This window comes from Camelus ferus, chromosome 4, assembly GCF_009834535.1.
Source record: "Camelus ferus isolate YT-003-E chromosome 4, BCGSAC_Cfer_1.0, whole genome shotgun sequence".
NCBI lineage: Eukaryota > Metazoa > Chordata > Mammalia > Artiodactyla > Camelidae > Camelus > Camelus ferus.
Window position 1 is genome coordinate 57,595,942 of NC_045699.1, and position 18,781 is coordinate 57,614,722.

Sequence of the window (18,781 nt, forward strand, 5' to 3'; positions counted from 1 at the left end):
TCACACTTGAGGGTCAGCTAACATAAATGTTTGGTGCTTAAAGGTGGCAGATGCTCTCTCACCTCTGGGGCTTTGCACATGCTGGTCCCTCGCACATGCTGGTCCCTCAGCTGGGGATACTCTTCCTTCTCTCTTCCTTCTGGCCCCAGCTGAGATACCATTTCCTCCGGGAAGCCCTCCCTGAAGCCTCTGACTGGACTAGATGCCCCTTCTCTGTGCTCCCACATTCCTTTGGGCCTGTACCATCACTGTACTTATCATGCTGGGGGTGCAAACACCAGTTTCTTGGCCCATCCTACAAGATGGTGAGCCTTGTGAGGTCAAGGACTGTCTTGTCCACTATTGTATTCCCAGGGGCTGATGTATTGTAGGCAAATAAGCCTCTAATTCCTATGCTGATGTCAGAGGAGACTGCAGGAGGACTTATTAAATTCAGGCCTGGAAGCCAACTCCCCAGCCCAACAAAGGCATGTGATTGCTTATTGGCCAAGAGCAACTCAGAGGAGGAGTAAGAGGACTGGCCAGCTCTTTTCCTATTTCTGTTACTGAAGCAAGGAGAAAACTTTCTCAGTAGAAAAACTGCACTTGGATTAAAAAGAAAAAATTGAAAAAGCAGTTTCTTCTCAGTTCATACAATGAATGCATAAACTGCAGGAAACACACCCCTGGGGGGTGCAGACCTGTCTTGGAAGGGAAATGTTGCAGGGAAGAAGAGGGGTCCTAGCACCAGCAAGGTGAACTTCTAGGTCATTTCCCACTGGCTGGAGTAGTGTCTTCAAAGTCTATGAGGTCTATCACCGAGGTCCCCCGGGAAAAGTGCTGCACTGGGAGGCAGGGTGCCTGGGCCTGTCTGGCCTCAGCACAGCCACCACTGGATGGAGACCCTAGGAAGCCCCTGTCTCCTGCGAGCATCCCCCTCCCGTCTCTATGATGACCTTGAATCTGTAGCGCCCACGTATCTGACTTACTCTCGCCCTGTCCTGGTGAGGAGGAAGGTGGAGGTGGTCTCTGTCGGTCCACGGGGTGGGACAGCCTCCACAGGGGCCGGAGTCGGGGATGGGCTGATTGTCATGCTGTGGGGAAGCTGTTCAGACATCTGCCTTCGCCCCTTGAACTCTGAGCCAGGAACCGCTAGGGAGGCAGAAAGAGACCAAAGTCAGTTTATGCAGAGAGGACTCTTGAAGTGTGAACTTGTGTGGGTGGAAGGATGGAGGTGAAGAGATGGGGCCCAGCTGAGTTTGCAAATGAAGTTTGCAATGACTCACTGACCTCAAAACCAGAAGAAGAAGTGGTTTTTGCTGGGAGCTTGGGGTGCAAAGCTGGGCCTGCAGATCTGCTTGTAACTAGATTCCCCCCGCCCAACCCAGTCCACCATTTCAGCATCAGATCCAAGTCTCCAGGGCCTTCCTCCTTCAAAGAGCTCCTTGCTCCTTCTCATGGGCCCCCAGACTCTGGGCATCATCATGTTGTTCTGGGACCAGCTTTGGAGCCTCTAGCTCCCTTTAAAATTAGTTCCACCTCTACCTGTGTGAATGTCTTTTGGGGGAGCGTTCAAAACTTTAACTAGACTCTCAAAGGGATGGGTGACCAGAGGTTGCAATACGCTCATCTGACCCGTGTATCTGAAACAATGAGCTCTTGCAATATTACTCAACAAATATAGAAAGGAACAAACTATCGACTTATGGAACAATCTAGATGAATCTTCAGAAAATTATGCTGAGTGAAAAAGAAGCCAATCCCAAAAGGTTATATCCTATACGATTCCATTTATACAACATTCTCGAAATGACAAAATTATAGAAATGGAGAACAGATTAGTGGTTTCCAGGAGTTAGGGAGGAGGTGGAGGCAGGAGGGAAGTGAACGTGTCTATAAAAGGGCAACATGAGGGATCCAAAGGTGGTGGAAATGTTCTGTATCTTGACTGAACCCATGTCAATATTTGGTTGTGACATTGCACTATGGTTTTGCAAGATGTTATTACTGGGGAAAACTGTGGGGGAGGGCACGGAGGATCTCTGCTTATCATTTCTTACAACTGCATGTGAATCTTTAATTAAACTTTTAATTAAAGTCTAATCAGAAAGTTTTAAACGGTGAACCTTAAAAAGAGGCAAAGGAATATACGTATGTATATGTATGACTGAAACAGTATGCTGTACAGCAGAAATTGACACAACATTGCAAACTGACTATACTCCAATTAAAAAAATAATAAAAGAAATTTTTTAAAAAAGAGGCAAAGCTAATCTGAGGGGTCAGAAGTTGGAACAGTAGTTACCTTTGGGAGGGATGGGAGAGACTGGGAGGGGCTTGAAGGGGGTCTGCGGTTCGGATTATGTTGAGTTTCTTGGTCTGTGGTCTCTTTGCGAAAATTCATCAATTGATGTTCTTTCCTGTATGTTTGTCTTACTTTTTTAAAAAGTTCATATGCATTTTTTATGGTTAAAAAACTAAATCATGGATTTTATAGACATGGGAAGTGTGCATGACAATGTTTAGTGAAAAAGAGGTTATCAAACAGTCATGTATAATATCCCATTTCCGTTTGAAGTTTATATAAACAAACACACACACACTGGCATAGAAAACAGCTCACAGCTTCTACACCAGAACATCAGCAGTGACGGTTTTTAGCTTATTGTTTTTCCTTTTGTTCCCTTTTGTCCACCTTATCTGTAATTTCAAATTTTTCTACAATGACCCTGTATGATATTTTGTATCCTAAAGGATAATGCAAGTTTTCTTGTTGGTTTGATTTTTTTTTTTAACCCATGCAACCCCCCAGGTTCTGGCCAACCCAGACACGTCCACTCACCCATCTCGGCCGTCAGTGCCCGCTCCAGACAGAAGCTGGATGCCCTCTGCCGGAGAGGACTGTCCTGGCCAGACGGGGGCCTCTGGGCTCGGCTCCTGGGTGTGCTGGGCTCAGCGGCTCTTCTGGGGACCGGAAGAGCCCTAGTCTGGCGGTGGGAGGCTGCATCTCGGGGTTCAGATGGAGTGAAGGGCTGGCCTAGTGTCCCTGGAGTGCTGGGGGACCATGGAGGGAGAGACACGTTGAGGTCACACAGAAAGAGGCCACAGCCTCTGAGCCCCTCCACATGCTAAACCACGAGTTCCCACCCTTTGGGACCTGGCACCCCTGGGAGTACAGTATTTTTGCAGATGCAGCGCCAGGATACCTGCGCTTCTTTATAAACTGCAGTGCTGTGCACCTGGCCTACTCATACATTCAAAATTATAAAGCTCCATTTAGTTTTTAGACCATATACAAAGAAATGGAATTTGTAATCCCTTCTTCGCATGCAGCCCTGGGTGACCCGAGGGGCCTGCATCCAGCTTTGGAGGCTGTCACTCTACATGGTGGCTCTGTCACCCCACCCTTCACCAGAGCCTCCTCCACCCTCTCTCTCCCCTTTGGGTTCCAGCCCAGTCTCTTCCCAGGTAGCCGCCCTGATTATCCTTTATCCTTGTCTTCTGCTCTCCTCACGCCACCCTCGCTATAGCTCTTATTTACTCACCATTTCATCATCCATTTGCTCAACAAATATTTATTTTCCTGTCTGCCGATAACTGGCAGAGTGATGCTGGGCAAATCAGTCAGTTTCCCTCTCTGAACCTCAGCTCTCCTCTATCAGTAAGATGTGGGCAAGGACCCATCGCTGAGGGGATGAAGGGCAGGCTCCGAGCATGCTCAGACCATCTGCCCCTGTTCTGGGTTCACAGGCACTACACGAGGCATGTGACACTGACAGTCCCGTGGTGGGGGTCCCCAGGATACCTGATGTGGGAGAGCCGGTGCTCTGGAGTCTGAGTGAGGGGCGACACTCTGCTGGTTTCTGAGCCCACAAAGCCACTGTCTGTCTCGGGGGATGCCATCCAGGGCTCCTGAAAGAGGCAGTGTCCCTTTAATATGAGGAATGTGCCCGAGGCACACAGGGAAACCCTTCCCAAGCCCTGGCCTGAGGCTCACATTCCTGGCCCAGCTCCCGACAGCCAGGCCCTGGGTGTGAGGGTCCTTGGGTGCTCAGGACCCAGCACGAGCACCAGGCCAACAGCAGGGACTCCACGCCCCCAGAGGACCCTGAGCAAGTCCCGCTTCCCTGAGAAGTGGGAGCCAGGGCCCTTGGGAGAGATGCTGTGGCCAATTTCCTGAGCTGAGGAATAGAAAGAGGAGGAGGAGAAAGCAGTCCCACGGAGGGAATGGGCGTCTCATGTCCACGCATCTTCCGGCGTGGGCCTGGAACGCCGAGGTCCGAACTGACTGCAGAAATGCCCAGGCCCAATGAATTGGGAAAATAAAATTCATCAACACGCACATTTTCAACGCACCGCGTTTTATGCAAGGCGCAAAGATCACAGACAGTAACACAGGTGCCTGCCCTCGGAGTTCATGGTCTAGTGCAGTCTCCTCACCATGGGCTCATTAGGACCATCAAGTGTGTGTATGTGTGTGTGTGTGTGTGTGTGTGTGTGTGTGGTGTGTATACACATACCTACGTCTGTGTCATTCTAAGGGAGGATCCATCACATAAGTCACATTTCCAGAGTGATCTGTGACTCCTGCAACAGTTTAAAAATTGCTATTCTCATGGTACAAACGGCATGGAGCCAAAGACTCCCCTCCTCTCCCCCAGCTGTGCTGAGCAGACTCAGAAACATACAGGCGTGGTGCTACAAGCTCTCTCAGAGGAGGACAGGAGCTCCTGGCAGAGGGACAGGGGCACAGGCAGACATGGCAGAGGGGCACTGGGCCTAAGCCCTGAAAGCTGGGCAGGACTGTGACTGGCAGGGGCGGGAGCAGCAGGCATTCTGAGCAAAGGCCTGGAGGCAGGATGCTCTGGGAGACGCAGGGCATGGCACTGAGGCTCTGAGCTCAGACCCCTTGGGGACACTTACCTCCTGGTGGGGCCCGCCAGCTTGGCACAGAGACTTCTGTGGAAGGCGCTCAGAGATGCCACTTCCCTCTAGGCTGGTCAGACTGCCCTGGTGGGACGCCACAGAGGACTTGGTGCCCCGAGGGTGAGGGTGCCTGCTAGGGCCTGGAGGAGCTGCCCCGGCTTTGTCCAGGCCTTGCAGGTGGCTGTCTCTGGCCATGGATGCATGGAAGTCTGCTGGCTTCACAGGTGCCATCTGCTCCACAGTCTCCCTGGCAGGGAAGGAGAGGCATGCCAGCCCTGAGCTCAGGCAGGGGCCGGGCGGCCCTGTCCCAGGAGTAGCCATGCAGTCCAGGGAACATGCTCTGGAGTCAGGCACCCCTGCATGGCCACCCTGGTTCTGCCATCTTCTCGCTGTGTGACTTTGGGCAAGGCACCTCCCCTCTCTGAACCTCAGTTTTCTCAACTATAAAATGGAAATGCCAACAAAACCCACTCAATACACCGCAGCGGAAATAGTGTGGAAACAGATGAGCTAAAGCATTGTTTCCCAGACTTCTGGAATTTGCCTTCCATCTTCCCTATTCCAGCCATTTCCATCAACTTCAATCTACTTAAAAAGACTTCATGTCACTATTATAAATAGAAGACCAGTATTCTGTGTTACAGATAGAAGCTAACTTTGGAAACAAATACAAGAACATGAAAACAATATAGTTACTGTCTGGAGCCTGCTAAAGGTTATGGGCCTGAGGTCTGCTTGCTTGTTTCCTCTCTTTAAAGGAGGATCAAGAGAGGCACAGAAGACGTAATAACCCTAACTGAGACTTTCTCCTTCATGTATGTGGAACGTCTGAGATTAGAAAGTGGGTAATGTTATTCTTTATTTTTTAATGGAGGTACTGGGGATTGAACCCCGGATCTAAGCAAGCGCCCTACCACTGAGCTATTCCCCTCCCCCGAGAGTAACGTTATTTAACGCTGCATCTGTCCTACCAGACTTCCCGTTCCCCCCCACCCCCAAATAATTTCAAGTGCTATCAATGGTATACGGTCCATGTTTTGGAGAGACACTGAGCTGAGTCAGGAAAGCCATTTCTAACGGTGAAGAGCTGTCTAGCTCATTCTGACATTTACCACCCCTGTTATTTCTGAGTTGGTATGGGACAAGTAGGGGAGGCTCGCTGACATACTCGAGGGAGCCCCTGTGACTTCTCTCAGCCTGTGCTGGGAGCTGCCTGGTGGGGAGCCTGGTGGCTGCTGCTTTTCCCGGAGCTGGAGCCGGCCCGTCAACTTCCAGGGTGCGGCCCTGCCCTCCCGCCTCCTCCTCCTCCATCCTCATGGCTTCTGCGGGGGACTTCACACTGAGGTACCTGCAGAAGAACACAGAGGAGCGTCACTGCTGCCCAGCAAGGCCAGCAAGATCCAGCTACTGGGCCACACACCCTGGCCCTGCTCCCGGTGGGCACTCACCGCTCTAAGAGACCATGGAGATCCTGCTCCATCTGCAGCTCCTTGTGCCTGAGTGGGCCCGGGAGGCCAAGCGGCCTGTCTTCTGCCTCATTGCTGGTAGCACTCAGATCCAAGTTCACGTGCAATGGGTGGGGGCCAATGCTGGTGGCATCGGGCTGGGGCCAGAAAGGAGGAGGGGCAGACAGTCAGCAGATACCTAAACACCACTTTTTAAGGATCTACCTTATGGCAGCTCACGCTGGGCGCTGAAGAGTAAGAAATAGGTTAGAGTCACTAACCCACCACCCTTTTATGTGTGCACAAAAGGGAGGGGCTGGACCATGCGGTCTTCAATACTGGCTGCCATTAGTTGAGCCCCTGCCATGTGCCCGGCACTGTACAGACATCTCTTCACCACAACCCCACCAGTATGTACAGCTGTTACAAGCCATCTTACAGACAGGTAACTGAGGCTCAAATGACTTGCCTGAAGTCACACAGAAGGGAGGAGCAGAGCCAAGATTTGAACCCAGATTTCCTGCCAGAAGCACCTCTCCTGACCCACTCCATTCCAATATGGACACCCAGCCCCCCAAATTCCTTCACTGTGGGAGCAGGGGAGCCCCTCAAGAGGATGCATTCAGGTCCCACCCATCCATGTAGGAGATAGTGCCTGGAAGAGTTCCTCCCCTCTGGGGCAGAGCACGGTGTGTGAGAATGTCCCCTAAAGCTCTGGGCCACCAAGACTTCAGCTGTCATGGATATTGTCCCAGTGCCCAGCCCTCCAGCAGCTCCCCGCCCCACCTGCCATGCTGGTCCTTTCTCCTGCTCCAGTTGCTAACACAACGAGCCATAGCAATGCCACTGCCACCTGTGTGAGTGCTCTACACTCAGTCTGCTCAACTGCAAAGCATGGATAGTGATCATCTCCCATGTGACATGGGCTGGAGAGAATTCTAGAAACTCCCTCCCATGTACGGCCTCTGTCTAGCGTCTCCCATCTCTATGAATAGTCCCCAGATCCAAGTCCAATCAAATGTACCTTCTAAACCTCTCTCAGGTCTGTGCACGACTCTCCACCTGCGCTGCCACCTCCCCAACTCTGACTGACCTACCTGCAAATCCTTTTTTGCCATCTTCTGCTGAAAAATCCAGCAGAGTTTAAGACCATCCCCTTGATGTGGCCCACAAGCCCTTGTATCATGGGACTCCTGCTTGTCTCTCCAGCCACATCTCTCAGACAACTGCCCCCCTCACTGTCCATATCTAGCCACAGGGCCTTTGCATAGGCTGTTTTCCCTGCAAGATGGCTTATTCTCTTCTGCACCAAGTAATTCTTACTCACCCTCAGATATCATTTAAATGTTGCTTTCTTGAGGGAAATTTCTCTGATCTTCTAAGCACAGATATGTTACCCTGTTACCTACTCTCACAGAACCCCACAATTCTCCTTCAGAGCACTGAACAAAATTATAATTAAGCAACTAACTAGTTCAACTGGATAGAAAACTCCATGACGGTAGAGACCACCTATTTTTTGTTTGTGTGCTTTCCACTGAACTTCCACCATGTGTCATGAGTCCTGGCACATTGTACAAACTTCACAGATGTGTAGTGAAGAAGTCAATTAATGGAGAAAAGAATGAATGAAGGGACAGTCCAGTATGGTTGGGCAAAGAGGTACCTTGGGGCAGAGGGTCTGGATGGCTGGTGTAGGGGCTTGTTCCAAAGGAGAGGGCAGGCCTGCTGGCTGCTCAGGGGAGGGCCCGGCTGGGGGGCTGTCCAGAGCCAAGTCTGACCCGGCTCGCTCAGGCTTCTGCTGGTTCTGGTCCACATGGTCCTTCAGCTCTTCCAAGCGAATTCCCAGCTGGAATATCTCTGCTTCCAGCTCCCTGGAAGGAGGACACATCAGCACTGGGAACCTGGTCAGCAGCCTCATCAGGCAGGTCTGGGAGGCTGTGCTTCAGAGCAGAGGCCCCAGAGATGCCCACAGAGTGTCCACCTGACGTCATCATTTAGATGGCATGGGGAGCAAAATAAACTAAATAAAAGTGGACTCCACTGGGAATAAGGAGGCCTCAGCCTGAGTTCCCTGTGCCACCAACTGGCTGTGGGATCCTGAGTAAGTCCCTTCCCTCTGTGGCCTCAGTTTCCCCATTCTCCAGTGCAGGATTTCAACCCTTATCTCCAAGGTCATCTCCCACTGCAGGAGTCCAAAAGGACACAAATCTTAGCCTTGAAGTATCCCCCATCTGGATATGTTGTTAATTGGGATAGGATTTCTCCCCGTTCCCCTAGTGTGTGAATTAAGATGAAGTGCGCCCCTCCTGGTGCGACCCCAGGGCCTGCCCCATTTGTCCTCCAGGCCTCCCTCCCCAGCATGTACCTTCCAGGATCAAATTTCCCAGGCGCCCCCTTGGATCCAGCAAGCTGCTGGGCCAGGTGCTGCTCCCTGCAGGCCTTCAGGTACTCCTCCTCCAGGGCAGTGTGGGCAGCTTTTAGCTGCTGGAAGCCCTGAAACCAGACAGGCCAGGAAGACGTGAGTGTCCAGACCCTGTGGGCTCCATCCCTGCAGACACAGTGGACGAGACAGCTCATGGGGGGACCGTGTGATTCATTCAGGGAGAGGCAGGCCCCTGAGTATCTGGAAGTCTGAGGTTGGTAACCTCTGGGGTCTGCTTGCCCTGGTCAAGCTCTCTGCCATCAGACTGGCACAGCAGAGGCACAGCTCAGAGCCTTGGACCAGTTCCAGAGGGTAGCAGTCTTTCCTGGGTAGACCTATAAGTACCCCGATGTCCCATGACGGTCATAGTGTCAAATATGCTATCATTATGTCCCCATAAGGACCTAGAACTTGAGAGATCATAGATCCTCATCCTTGATTTTCAAAGCTGTGGATTTTGGAACATTAGTCACTCTTTTCCCAAATCCGTATAGATGATCACACACATGATGCTGTCATCACCATCATATTGTTGATGATGATAACTAACATTTACTGAGCACTGAGGCTCTGTCTACAGCCCTGTGCATTATTCATTTAATCTTCAACATAACCCCAATGAGAGATGTAATGTACCATCTTCATTTAAACAGGAGGAAACTGAAGAACGGAGAGGTTACTTAACTTGGTGAAGGTCACACAGCAAGTGAGCAAGTTGCAGAGCCAGGATATGGCGCCAGGCCTTCTAGCTCCAGGGCTCATGGTGCTAACAGTTAAGCTTGGCCCCCACAGCATTTATGGCTAAAGCTACAGGAGGTAGGATCATTATCTCTGGCTTATTATCAGCCTTATCTCACTCATCCTATGCTGATGACAGACTGAGGCCAAGGACAACTTACAGTCCAGACCCCAGTCAGGATTGATCTTCCAGCACCTCTCAACCTCCTTGGATACGGGGGCATTAGGAGAACAGGGAAGAGAAAGGATGGTTTTGATTTTCAAGGTCTTTGATCATCCACTCAATGAAATAATATAATACATATCACACACTTTGTAATAGGAGACTGTATGTCACATTCTACATAATAACAGTAATTAGTAACAGAGTAATAACATAGCAAAAATATCCAGGAAGTGCTGCGTTGCATTTCCCCTCCCAGCCCTCCCTCAGCTCTCCTCCCCACCCTGCTCTGTGCCTCGAGCATCAGCTGGGTTCCCTACCTGCTGGCTTCCCCTGGGGTCTGTCCAGCAGGAAGCATCTATTTAGAGGTCACAGTGTGGTAGGACAGAGACCTGGGAGGGAACAGCTCTGGGCAGGTGCTAGTCCTTGGGTTTCCGTGTTCCTTCTTGGACCCCTGAGGCTCCCCATTCCCTCATTAACAGCCCCTTCACTGAGCCCTACACTTGCAGCTTTGAGAGCTCCATCTGCTCCTTCCTGGGACCCTGGCTAAGGCAGCAGAAATCTAAATTTTATATATGACTGTAGTTTGGTATTTGGTATTTTCTAGAAATACCAAAGTCCAGAAGGAAATAAGCCAATAATGGTTAGATTAGGGGTCTCTTCGCCCTTTTCACCCTGGTTTTCAAATGTTAGTAATTTCTTTTATAATAAAGAAAATTTAAAAAGAAAATTATTCTCCTGGTTGCTGAGAGGCAGGACAATGGGTGGGAAGCTCCTCGGGGCAGTGATCACAACCCTGGACCTGGGAATCAGACGGACCTGGGTCTGGGCTGTGCCACTTACTGGCTGTGTGCCCTTCAAGTTGCCTTTCCGGGCTTCAGTTCATCCCAGTTAAATGCGGGTGATGACTGTAACTGCCTCCCCGGGTTTTTATGATGATAAAATGAAATACTGTACATCGAGGGCTTCCCACAGTGCCTGGCGCACCACCACGGTTGCTTCATCAGTGGTGACTCTTGTGATACAATGATCACTGTCATGGAAAGCTCCACAGCAGCTGTCCTGAAAGGAGACCCTGTGTCTGGGATCCTCTGGTCTGTCTTGCAGCAAATGAGGCTTGAGAGCCCGAGCTGTGGGAGACAGAGCAGTTGTCTAACAGCTCCACGGGCGTCTCCTAAAACGGGAAGGCAGTACCTTGAGCTGGTCCCGGGGCGCCAGCTGTCCTGCTTGTATCAGTTCTACAAAGGACTCCACCTGGGCGTTGGGAGGGGAAGGAAACACTCTCCGTTAGTCCAGAATCTGGAAGATGAGTTCTGCAGACTCCCACACTTAGCCCCATCATGCTTTGGCTGAAAGAGCTGGACCTCACCTTGGGGTGTGGGTTTCCTGACAAGCACGGAGAGGCGGGTGCCAGAAATCGATGCTACCATGCCATGGTAGCCTTGGGAAAAACCAAAGTGGAACCTCTAGGAATTTATTGACAGCCAGGTGCACTCACTCATGTGCATGAAACCTATAAAGCAGGGTATTTACTGCAGCATGGTGGTGGTGGGGCAACAGGAAGCAATCTAATGCCTATCCACAGAATAGTATGCAGCCCTCAAGAAGAGGATGGCACATGTGTTTGTTTTCATATATAAATGCCTTCAAGACCTACTTTTCAGAATCAAGTCAAGTTTTAGGACAGTGTTTATGGTATGTTACCATCTGTATAAAATACAGGGAGAATAAAAAAATACAAAACAGTTGCTTATATACTACAAACTAACTCTAGAAGGATGCAAGTACTAAAATATTAAGTGCTTCTGGGGAGGAGAACTGTGGTGGGGGGTCAGGGACAGGAGGAGGGTTATCTATTATATGTATCCTCTGAACTTTGAACAAAGCAAATTCATTGTCTACCCAGAAGTAAATATTCAAATCTGGGACCTTAAAAAAATCAAAGTATGGCGGGAGAGGGTACTACTTCCCCCAAAAAATTTTTTTAAAAAATCAAGGTACAGTACCCCGTACACACTTATGTGACCATTTCTATAAATGCATGTGTGTGCATTAAATGTTTTTCCATGAAGCATAAAGGCAAGAATGAGAGAAAAGACTTCACTGAATATATTCTTTGTTCTGTGTGAGGGTCTTTACCATGGGTATCTATTACCTTTACAAAAAAATTTTTAATTAGGAAAAAAAGGCAAATATGATTTGGGGATTTCTAGGAAAACTCTAGCTCAGTGCCAAAATATAATACAGAAATTTATCTAATATAATTACATTACATTATATAATTATATGACATACAAAATAGAAGTGTAATGCAAGCTACATATGTAATTTAAATTTTTCTAGTAGCCATACTAAAAACAGGGAAAAAAGGCAGATTAATTTTAATAAACTATTTTATAAACCTAAAATATTATTTTGACACGTAATCAGTGTAAAAAAGTATTGAAATGCTTTATATTCTTTTTGTCACATAAAGTCGCTGAAATCCAGCATGTGTTTTACACTTATAGAACATCTCAATCTGGACTGGCCACAGGTCAAGTACTCACTAGCCATGTGACCAGTGGCTCCTCTGTTGGACAGTGCAACGCTGGATCATTAGGGTCAGCTGGTACCCCAGCTCCTGCTCAGTGTGGTGACCTTGGCTTTGTTTCACAGTACACAGGACAAGGAGAAACATTCTCTCCAGTTACAGGACCCAGAGGGTGGTGACAAAAAGAAATAAAGTACTTGTTCATGCTGCCACAAGGCGGATAAGCCTTGAAAACGTTATGCTAATTGAAAGAAGCCAGACACAAAAGGACAAATATAACATGAATCCATTTATATGTAATATCCAAAATATGTAAACCCATATAGAAAATAAACGGGCAGCTGCCCGGGGCTGGGGGTAGGGGGCATGGGGAGTGATCACTTAGTGGATAAGGAGTTTCTTGGTGCGTGACGAAAATGTTCTAAAATTGATTGTGATGATGCCTGCACAACTGTGAATATAGTGAAGAAAAAAAAAAAACAAACCCTGGAAGCATTAACCTTAAATGACTGAACTGTGTTTTATGTAAATTATATCTCAATAAAGCTGTTACCAAAAAAAAAAAAAAAAGAAAGAAAGAAAGAAAGAAAAGAAAGGAAGGAAGGAAGAAAGAAAGAAAAAGGGAAAAGAATGGTAGTGTTTCTCTGCAGGAATTTGTTTTATGGACATGATGATGTAACAATTGCATTTCCCTTTCTGCATTGACAGCTAGAAAGCTCAAAGCCAAACACGAAACTGATAAAAAGTTCAGGGTCCAACGGAACATTTTGTTTATTCACTTCTCCCTAAGTTCACTTTATTTTTCTCCTACCCTTACTTCCTCTTTGCCCCAGTTTCCTCACTTCCGTTCTCAGAATGTGGTTATAATGCATGTCTTTTTTAAGCTGCTTTAAAATAAAGCCCTTTTGGAATAAGGCCAAGTGTATGGTTAAAGACAGACCTGCAAACAATCACAGCTATTTGGATTGTTTGATGAAAATGTAAAAGTCCCCCTGAGAAGTACTGAGAATTGATTTCTGTAGTGAAATGAACTAAGGAAGTGAGGTGATATACCCTGAAGAGGAAAAGGTAGAGTGGATATTCCATTACCCTTCCAGAATCCTGAAAACACTGAGTGTCTACCCCAGGAACGAACTAGGAGGCACTTCAAAGTACAGTTATAGAGACTCTGATGAGACACAATTTCAGAAAGGGAGTTAAACCTAGCACTGGGGGGCAAGGAGGTAGCTGGAGCAGTGTGGCCTCTAAATCCAAGCGGGAGGCTCCGTTTCCGACTTAGCTCCAGCAGGGGAGTGGCCACTGAGCCTCACAGAGAGTCACTCAGCCAAGCAGGCAGAGGCTCCAGGTGAGTTCCACCTGTGGTGGGCAAAGCTGGGCTTCCACTCACCTTGGCCAGGAAGCGGCTGGCCTGAGAAGCCAGTTCCTGGGCCGGCTCTGCTGCAGGCTGGTTCTGGATGATACCTGGGTTCTCTGGAAGCCACCCTGGGGTGGGTGCGCTAGGGGACGAGGAGGGGCTCGGGTCTCCTAGAGCTGACGGCCACCCTGGAATACACAACCACTAAACATTAGGGCCAAGAACAGTCCTTCCTGGGGCTGAGTGATTGATGCCAAGTGTCAAAGCCACCACCTCCACCTTCAAGTGAGCGCTCAGCCATCTCACAATCACACCATCTTAACACAGGCCAGGGCAAGTGGCCTGGGCAGTACTGCCCCCACTTATTGGAAAGAACAAGGTCTGGATCTGCCCTGGATCACACAGCTAGAGCCAAGCCATGCTTCTGGGTTCTCAGTCAATAGTGTAGCCTCCAACTCAGAAGGATGTAGATTCAAATGCAGACCCTTCCCCTGTAGCAGTGTCACCTTCCACGTGTCCTCACCTCTCCAAGCCTTAACTGTAAGTGGGATAGCACCAGTTGGTACCTCACCAGGTTAACATGGTGGTCAACTGGGATCATACGTGACAAGGCTTGGCTCAGGGCCTGGCCCTCATGTGGGCTCTCCAGTTATGATGCTCTTTGTTACACAGCTCATCTAAGATCACCTAGCTGCTAAATGGCAGAGGTAGGGCTTCACCCGGGCTGCTCTGGCTCAAAGAAGACACTTCACATCCCCACTTGATCTCTTCACGTCAAAGGGCCCAGAGAGGGGCCTCACCACCCTCCCTCCCCTGGCCTGAAGCCAGCACCACCCTAGGGTGCAGAGTCACAGGCAGAGAAGCCCTCCAGCCACATCTCTCCCAGACTCACCTGAAGCCTCAGAGGCCTGTGGGCCCTCAGCGGGGCCTGGCCACCGCTCCACAGAGTGGGGCTGTGGGATGCTAAAGGACAAGACCTTGGTCCCCTGGGGCACTGTCCCCATGTGGATGCTGTGGCTGGGCTGAGGCAGGTCGGAGTACAGGTTCACCTGTCCAGGAGGGAGGCACAGCAGACTCAAGTCAGGGTTGGGGCAAATCCACCCAAAAGGCCTCACCTTCATCCTCAACATCACTCAGGCACTCAACAAACATGACTTGTGATAATAAATACTACGTTTTAGTGGAACCCTTGAGTGGGGGTCAAACACTGGGCCAAAGGCTTACCTATCCTTTCATTCTCTCTTTATGCAGTCCCAGGAGGGAGGAGGACAGGGACCATATGCCCATTTTATAGAAAAGGGAACTGAGACTCAGAGAGGTTGTCACTTACTCAAAATGTCCAGCTAGAAGATTCTTGGCCTGGAATTATAACCCTGCTTTGACCCCAAAGCCTGTGGTTTTCCATATTATAAAACTTGTTATAATAATTTATAATATAATCATAATAATACTGTAATCAATATAGTATTTAATGTGGAGCAAGTATAATTATAATAATATAATAATTAATATTTGTTATTAATAAAAACACTTCCAGTAACTATTATTCCATTGATAATAATGGCAATGAATGGCTGTTTGAATGAATGAGTAAACCGAGTGAAGGAACTAATCTCTCAGTTGTAGCAGATCTCCATCACTTGAGGATTGATTTCATATGATAAATAGCCCAATGTCTGGGAGAGAAGTGAGTCAGGCAGATGGCCAAGGAAGACCACTTGAAGTTAAAGACCCATGTACCCTACAGTGGTGGGCAAACTATGGGCTGTTTTTATGAACAAGGTCTTAGTGAACACAGCCCCGCTTGCTTGTTTATGTATTGTCTGTGGTTGCTTTCATGCTACCATGGCAGAGATGATACAGCCCACAAAGCTGGAAATATTCGCTATGTGGCCTCTACAGAGAAAGTCTGCTGATCCTGGGTTAGCACGTGAGCTCTGCAGAGCCAGGGTTCACATCCTGGCTCTACTACTGCCCTCCTTTGAGTCCTAGAGCAGCTGACTTAACTAACCTCTCTGTGCACAAAGTGAGTGCTCAATAAACAGCAGCCACCACCCTCACACTCATCCTCTTCAATATTATCACTATTACCATCACCATCATCATTACCATCATCATCACCATCATCACCATCATCATCATCACCATCACCATCATCACCATCACCACCATCATCACCATTATCACCATCACCACCATCACCACCATCATCATCATCACTATGTCATTTATGTGGCCATCATGGAGGCAGGTCCCTAAAAAAGCTACTCCCCTGTGGTGCCTCAGTGTCCCCTCATCCTCATCTTATTGCTCCCTGCTGCCCTAAGGTCAGGAGAGGGCAATTCGGGGTGGGCCTGGTAGAGGGAGCTTCCTAGCCCCTAGGCAGGCAGCCTCTCCCTGCTTAAGCTGCTTTTCACGTCCTGACTGTGGCAGGAAAATCTACTCCAAAGTGAGGGACAATGGCCCAGCCGTGGCTTCACCCCCGCTGCCCCCCTCTCCTTCAGGCCCAGCCTCTGATGAGAACAAAGCTGGATTTTAATAATCCCCTTGGCCATCTGCTCAGGCCTGCCTGTGGGGACTTGCCTACCAGCACCCCTCTCCTCCCAAGGTGACCCAAATCTGGGAGAGGCCAAGCCCTCCTGCATGCTCCCCTGCCTCATCCCGCTTGTCCCCCAGCCTCAGGCTTGACCCACCAAAGGCCCAGCACAGAAACGAGTGGCTCTCAGCACCTCTATTTCAGCAGAGGACCAAAGGCCCGTGGACAGCCCAGGAAGCAGGGATCTTGGGGGACAGTGTGGGCAACTGTTGAGCTGCTCAGGCCCGTCCCTCCCAGATCTGTCTCTGGACACAGCCAGGACCCACACCAGGACCCTCGTTTAAACTGGGGTGTCCCCTGGCACTCTCTGAGGCTGGATTGGCTCCCTCAGCGGGATTAAGCAGTGAAGGGTGGACCAGTGAGTATGGGAAACATTGGGTTAAATGACTGACTATTCTCAGCACAGACGGGTTTCTCACAGCCTTTAAAATGCTAATGGGCTTTATGAATGGGGCGGGGAGTGGAAGGAGTGAAGAGAATAGGAAATGTTTCTCCAATTCCCCAGAACACACAAGCCTCCCTCACCCCCATCCCCACTCCATCCCAAACCTCAACCCCACTCCCACCTCCACCAAGGGCTTCTGGACCAACTGGTGGCCATCAGAACACACACTTTGGGAAAGGCAGTTTTATGTCATCCCTCCAGTTCTTTCTGGGGTAATTTCTGGCCTCCTCAGCCCCTCCAGATCCCCTTGCAGCTGAGATGGGGGACAGCAGCTGGAGGGGGGTGGCCACAGGGCAGTGAAGGCACGACATCCCTATAAACTCTGGCCCTAAGCTGGTCACCAGGAGTGACTCCTGACCAGCCCAGGGTCTGTGCCCACCCCCAGCCCGGATCCAGTGGTGTCCCTGGCCAGACCAAGAGACTCCCTGGTCAGCCTCCCCAGCAGCAGAGCCCACAATCGAGTCTGGTTCTGCTAGAGAGCATGGTATTGAAGCAGGCTTTTGGAGCTAGAATACTGGGCTCAAACCCCAGCTCTGGCACCTACCTGTGGAGTGATTTTGGGCAAATTACTTAACCCCTGTGCCTCAGTTTCCCCCTTGGTAAATTAAGACAGTGGTCAGTAAACATCACTTACTACTATTATTGTTATCACTATAACATCATCATTCTGCCCTGTCCTTAAGCCACTGCCACATGCCCACTGCCAGGGTCCCATCTGGGCTCACCCAGGCAGGGGGAAATGGTGCCCACTCTGAAACCAGGCAGACACAGGTTTAATTCCCAGCTTCTAGTCCCTGACCAGCCGTGGGGATGTCGAGCAAACTGCTCTACCTGGCTGAGCCTGTCTCCTCTTATGAAGAGGATCGAATGAGGGGTTTCTACCTTCCCTCCTCTGCCTCCGTCACACACTCGGGGGCCTGGGGAGTCCTCCCTGGGTCGAGGGAGCATCCAGGAGACAAGGCACATGGCTGTGCTCTCATTGTGTCCCCCTGCTCGTGTCTACACTGTGAACTCAATGAACACTTTCATATTAATACTATTCATCATGATAATATTCCCTAACTCCTCGGAAGTACCTGCCAGGTGCCAGGTATGTACTTTCCATACACTGACTCATTCCCTTATATGAGTAAAGGAGGGAGGGAGGCAAGGAGGAAGGAGATGCTCTGAGCCTCGACCTCGACCTTTGGCAACTTCTGCCCCTCCTGGGGTCCCAATTCCCCAATCTGTGAGATGGGAGAGCTGAGGACTTGGACTCGATGACCAGTTCCTTTCTCCTTGGGCCTTCTAGGTCTGCAGCCACGAGAATGTGGTTTCCCCAGAGAAAACGCCTCTCCAAGCCCTCTCGATGGCCCTCCCTACTCCCCCTGTCCCTCCTGCTCCTGAATCTGGCTCAGAAGCTGGGAGAAGCCTTAAGACATGGTGGGGGTGGGAGGAGCCCACTGGCTCCCAGGAGGTCTGATTAACCAACCCCCTTTTACCATTGTGCCCAAGGAGGCCAGGATGGAAAGGACCTGCTTGTGTCAGCAGGAGAAGTCCTGCTCCTGGAATGGGGCCCCTGCTTTTGCTCATCACGGCTGCCTCGGGGTCAGGGACACTTCATGGAAGAAGCACCACTAGGCGGCTAAGAGCAGCGCCCTGCAGGCAGAGAGGTCCTGGACCAGGACCGGGCAGCCAGGGTGAGAGCCCTGAAGGAGGAAGCAAGCAAGAGGGAGAGTCTGCCTCTCGGCACCCCAGCTCCCACCCCTCCCCCACTGCTGCCTGATGGGGCAAGAGGCGGCGAGGGAGAAGCAGGAAGCCGTGAGGGGCTGCGACAGGCCCCACTTCCTGCCTCACCCCAGAAAAGGGGAAGGTCTCACAGCCTCGTCCCAAGACGAGGTGAGGACAGGACAGGACGTGGGCAGCGGGTTTCCCCCTCCACACTCCCCGGTCACACTCTAGGCGTTCAGTGCGGGGAGCAGGGTACCTGAGGGGAGACGCTGTGGGTGAGACAGTGGGGAAGGAGAAAGGCAACGGTGTGATCTGGGAAGGATCTCCCCCAGGGGCTGCGCAGAAATTCTGGGCTACTCCCCTGGGGCTCAGAGAGCCCAGGTAACTTCCTTAAGGTCACACAGTTGGTCAGTAATGAAGCCAGGAGTTCCACCTACGTGGTCTTACCCCAGAGCTCATCTAGGAGA

General features: G+C 50.2%; 1 protein-coding gene across 6 annotated transcripts in view; it reads right to left on the reverse strand.

Annotated features, from left to right (window-relative positions):
* Positions 1 to 18,781, reverse strand: part of AKNA (AT-hook transcription factor) — a 53,111-nt gene that overhangs the window by 12,351 nt on the left and 21,979 nt on the right. For all 6 annotated transcript variants that reach the window (XM_014560372.2, XM_032478270.1, XM_032478267.1 and 3 more), the window contains 11 exons: positions 14,456 to 14,612; positions 13,597 to 13,751; positions 10,871 to 10,930; positions 8,719 to 8,846; positions 8,017 to 8,224; positions 6,354 to 6,508; positions 6,074 to 6,253; positions 4,903 to 5,152; positions 3,785 to 3,891; positions 2,822 to 3,033; positions 969 to 1,131 (listed from right to left, as the gene is read on the reverse strand). In XM_014560372.2, coding sequence (XP_014415858.1) covers positions 969 to 1,131; positions 2,822 to 3,033; positions 3,785 to 3,891; positions 4,903 to 5,152; positions 6,074 to 6,253; positions 6,354 to 6,508; positions 8,017 to 8,224; positions 8,719 to 8,846; positions 10,871 to 10,930; positions 13,597 to 13,751; positions 14,456 to 14,612 — 1,775 coding nt within the window. The remainder of the gene's footprint in view (positions 1 to 968; positions 1,132 to 2,821; positions 3,034 to 3,784; positions 3,892 to 4,902; positions 5,153 to 6,073; positions 6,254 to 6,353; positions 6,509 to 8,016; positions 8,225 to 8,718; positions 8,847 to 10,870; positions 10,931 to 13,596; positions 13,752 to 14,455; positions 14,613 to 18,781) is intronic.